We start from the raw sequence: 3,954 nt of genomic DNA on the forward strand, positions 1-3,954 counted from the left end.
CAGTCACACAGTTAGTTCTTATGTGGAGAAGAGTAAAAAGTATTGCCGGCAGGTTGTAACAAAAGGGGCGGCCAAGTCGACGCTGAGAACACGAGTGACGTAATTTTCGTCATGAAACTGCGGCAATCCGAGTCGATTTCGGCAGTTTGGAAGGAGTGTGAAGTAGGTTTAAGGCCCACTCTACAGGATGACACTGCTCCACAGCCTACACAACCTATTAGAACCTAGCTGGATTGCAGCAAATTTGGAAAAGCTATTTCAATGTAAAAACTGTGCTTTACATCAGCTGCATTCATGATCATGACAAGGTCATAAAAAGAATGTAGCATAAATGTGATGCCAGTGGTGGTAGCATTGTGCTACCATGATGTGATCTGCTTGTCCATCAGTGAATTGTGCCAGGGTGACCATATAGAAGCAGGAGTGACCAATCCTGGTCACTGAGGGTCACTATCCTACAAAAACAACCAAACCAACAAATTGCGCAAAAGCTGAAAGGCTTACCATCAATAACAAAATGGGTTTTATGAAGTTAAAGATTATTCACAACRATGAATATGCATGCTATTCTGCCTCAATTTTGTTAGAAGCAGGGTTGACCAAAAAAAAATACAAGCTCAAACATTTATTACAAAAGAACCATTCAACAATACAAGAATCATTAATTGAGATTGAAAAAATGTGAAATGCCAGTCATTTTTCACTTTGAAGACTGTGACCCTTTTACAGAAAATTGTTAATATTAATGAAAACATCTCATATGCATTATATTCAGTATAGGTAAGGTAAGGGAAATAAGATCCACTTTCATCTGTTGAGATCAAGATTCATCTCTTGTATAGTGAGGAAAAAAATCTTTATTTAAAGCATGTATTGTATAATTTTGATTATATTCAACTTAAATAATGTTTTTAAATTCAATAAAAATGTTATTTAGGCTTGAGACAAATATACTTCTGTTAGTACAAAAGAAACATATTCCACTTTAAACTTTAATAAACAAAAAGAAATTTGTCCTTCACAAGCAACTGTTTCATAGAATGTTGAGCTGTAAAGGTTTTGATGAGCATGATCAGKCTTTTGTGTTAAATATCAAGTGTAATGTATAAGATGAAAAAATAAGATGCTRACAGCTTGAAAATGGCTGCAAGACTTGATAACAAAAAACAAATCAGTTGAATTTAAACTGAATACAATTGATGAAGAAGCAGCACTATATAAAAAGGAAAGTTACGTAAGTTTGAACACAAGAYTTCCTGTCATTTTGTCCTTAAGCAAACCTTTTGTCGGCCAGAAGGCTGAGATTTAGAACATGATGGTAACCTTGTCCTATTTTCTGTTCTTGTCCATAGAGAGTGGCCAGATTAACAACAACCTGGGATCTGTCTCAAATGTTGGCCCACCACAACCGTACCCAGCCCTCAGCCAACTGGCTCATGTCTACGAACAGCAGCAGCAGCAGCAACAGCAGCAGCAACAGCAACAACAACAACAACAACATCATCAACAACAACAACATCAGCAGCAGCAGCAGCAGCAAAACAAGGATCTGAACAAATATGCCTCGCTGAAGGCTGTAGGTGAGTGCTACCGACGAGTCTGACATCTCTACAAGGTGATTTTGTGCCAATGGTGATTATGTGCCAATGACCATGAGCAACAGTGAGCTAATGTAGTTTCCTAATTGTTTTGTGACCCAAATACAAAATATGCTTTTTCTGGAGATCTGAAGGAGAGATGTGACTCACCTGTAGGAGTCTGGCAGGTTATTCTGACAGATGTTATGGATTGCAATGTGATGTACCTGTTCATGGAGCTTTTGGACTGCTGCTCAGTGCACGCCACCAATTTGGATGTAGGCAGCCGGCAGCARGGGCAATTAGAAATTTTCTCACATCCTCAGACGTTATTTGGCAGTAGCATCAAAATTTCATAACCTGCAGTCATRTGAGCTTGATATGAATGTGTTGGCATGTGTTTGTCAGCTTATTTAGACCTGACAGATACCCCGCCCTCGACTGATTGAGAATTTTGCAATGTCACACATTATCTATTAATAGATGTCATTTAAACGGACACACAGCACCATTTGATGGATGGTGCTATTAGAGAAATGATTGTATTGATCTTGGCTGTGCAAAGAAGAGAATTGGTTTGAACAGTAAATATAGAAAAGTATTAATAGAAAGCTGTAYAAATAAATTATCTGTGATGTAAAAATGTTATTCCCTGGGCAGAATGCTGTGTGAAGAAGACCCTGACCCATCCTGAGACACGTTCAAATCARAATTGTGCTTGCTTGTGCTAAATCTTCTTTCTCTAATTTTCTGTGACAAAAACAGGAAGAAGTTGTTTCAATAATGGTCATAGTTATGATTGAAACATATAAACAGACACTTATGAAATTTATATATCAACATAATTGTTATAGTAGTCACAACCAGCTACTACTACACCAGATTGTATCGCAATGATTGGCAGCACAACAGCTCAGTGGTTAGCACTGATGCCTCACAGCAAGGAGGTCCTAGGTCCAATCCCCGGTTCAGACCTGGGGTCTTTCTGCGTGGAGTTTGCATATTCTTGTTGTGCTTGCGTGGGTTTTCTCTGAGTACTCAGGTTTTCCCCACACCCCAAAAATGTACTGCCCTTACAWAGTACGTCACTTTGAAACAAGCAGATCTTCTAGATTCAGCATCCCTCAAAAAGCCATATATCCCACCTCTAGTCAAGAAGAATGGGGTCCCAGAAAGCTGAGGAAATACAGACATCAAATTTTCAACTTTGTGAATGTATAAAAAAGGTTCAGTGTTTTAAATTGTGTACGTCTTGATGTCAGTTCTTGAAGATCAAAGAATAAATGGATGACTTCTCAACTCAACATTTCACACAATATTCAACAAGGAGAAAAATAACCATGCCATGAAAAACAGACATGCTATTTCTTTTTTCCAATGAAAATGAATTTCAATAGATCAGAGGGCAGAGTAACTATGAGACATGCTGCAAATTGAGTGCAGAACAAAACCTGACTGTTTCTCCACAAAAAGACTTTACTCTGTGATGTTAGGCTTTCACCTCCTTTCATCTTAACAGACAGAAACCCAGCAGATAGATGCCACAAGTGCTTTGAGGACTGCGGAAAGCAGCTTTTCACATGAATGTCATAATATCTAAGAAAACCAATGGGACTGGTTTATAATAAAAAAAACAACAGAAATCTTTCAATTACATGTCCTAGRGTGTGTGCACACATTAGCAAAATTTGTGGATTTTTATGAAAATTTCAAAGTAATTTACCTTTGGAGTCATACTTCAAGATGGTCAACACAACTAACTCACAGCCATTTTAAAAATGTCTATAACTCCATAAAATTTGGAAATATTGGGCTAAATTTGGTATGCCATCACCTGAGATTCATCCCCAACAAATTTACTCACATGAGATCCCACAAAATGTCATTTATAAGGTTTGACCAAAACAGCTATAACTGTGTTCTTTCTCGTTATAAGATGATATTAGTCCCACGTGACTTTATTTTCAATTACCAATTAGGGGTGGGAATCTTTTACTATGTCACGATTCGATTCAAAATCGATTTTCAATTCAAAAAGATTTGATTTATAAAAACATCTGCTTCAGTCTATAGAATCTGCATGATCCACTCCAGTCTGCTTTGCATTACAGAATGACAAATACAGACAATAAAGTGTCTTTTTCGCATTTAGTAAGTTTTGAACATATCAGCTTAAATGTAACTTTTTCGACCATTGCATAAAAYCAATATAATACATTGGCTTAATTAACAAAAAAGTGAATCATTGTTAGAAAAATAGTGCAAWTAAACATGCTGCCTTTTAAATTTTAAGGAAAGTGCCTTTTTAAAAAATCATGCCTGGACCAGAGCTATAAAATAAGTTGGAACAAAAATTAATCGCGTTGTAAATAAAGTG

The 3,954-nt window shown here is 36.9% G+C and overlaps 1 protein-coding gene across 1 annotated transcript in view; it reads left to right on the top strand.

The window, feature by feature from the left end:
- The window catches only part of shisa9a (shisa family member 9a), a 97,630-nt gene that overhangs the window by 77,708 nt on the left and 15,968 nt on the right, over positions 1-3,954 (top strand). The window contains exon 3 of the mRNA XM_014028153.1: positions 1,353-1,580. Within this exon, the coding sequence (XP_013883607.1) occupies positions 1,353-1,580 (228 nt within the window). The remainder of the gene's footprint in view (positions 1-1,352; positions 1,581-3,954) is intronic.

The sequence above is a fragment of the Austrofundulus limnaeus genome, unplaced genomic scaffold, assembly GCF_001266775.1.
Source record: "Austrofundulus limnaeus strain Quisiro unplaced genomic scaffold, Austrofundulus_limnaeus-1.0 Scaffold5, whole genome shotgun sequence".
Taxonomy (NCBI): domain Eukaryota; kingdom Metazoa; phylum Chordata; class Actinopteri; order Cyprinodontiformes; family Rivulidae; genus Austrofundulus; species Austrofundulus limnaeus.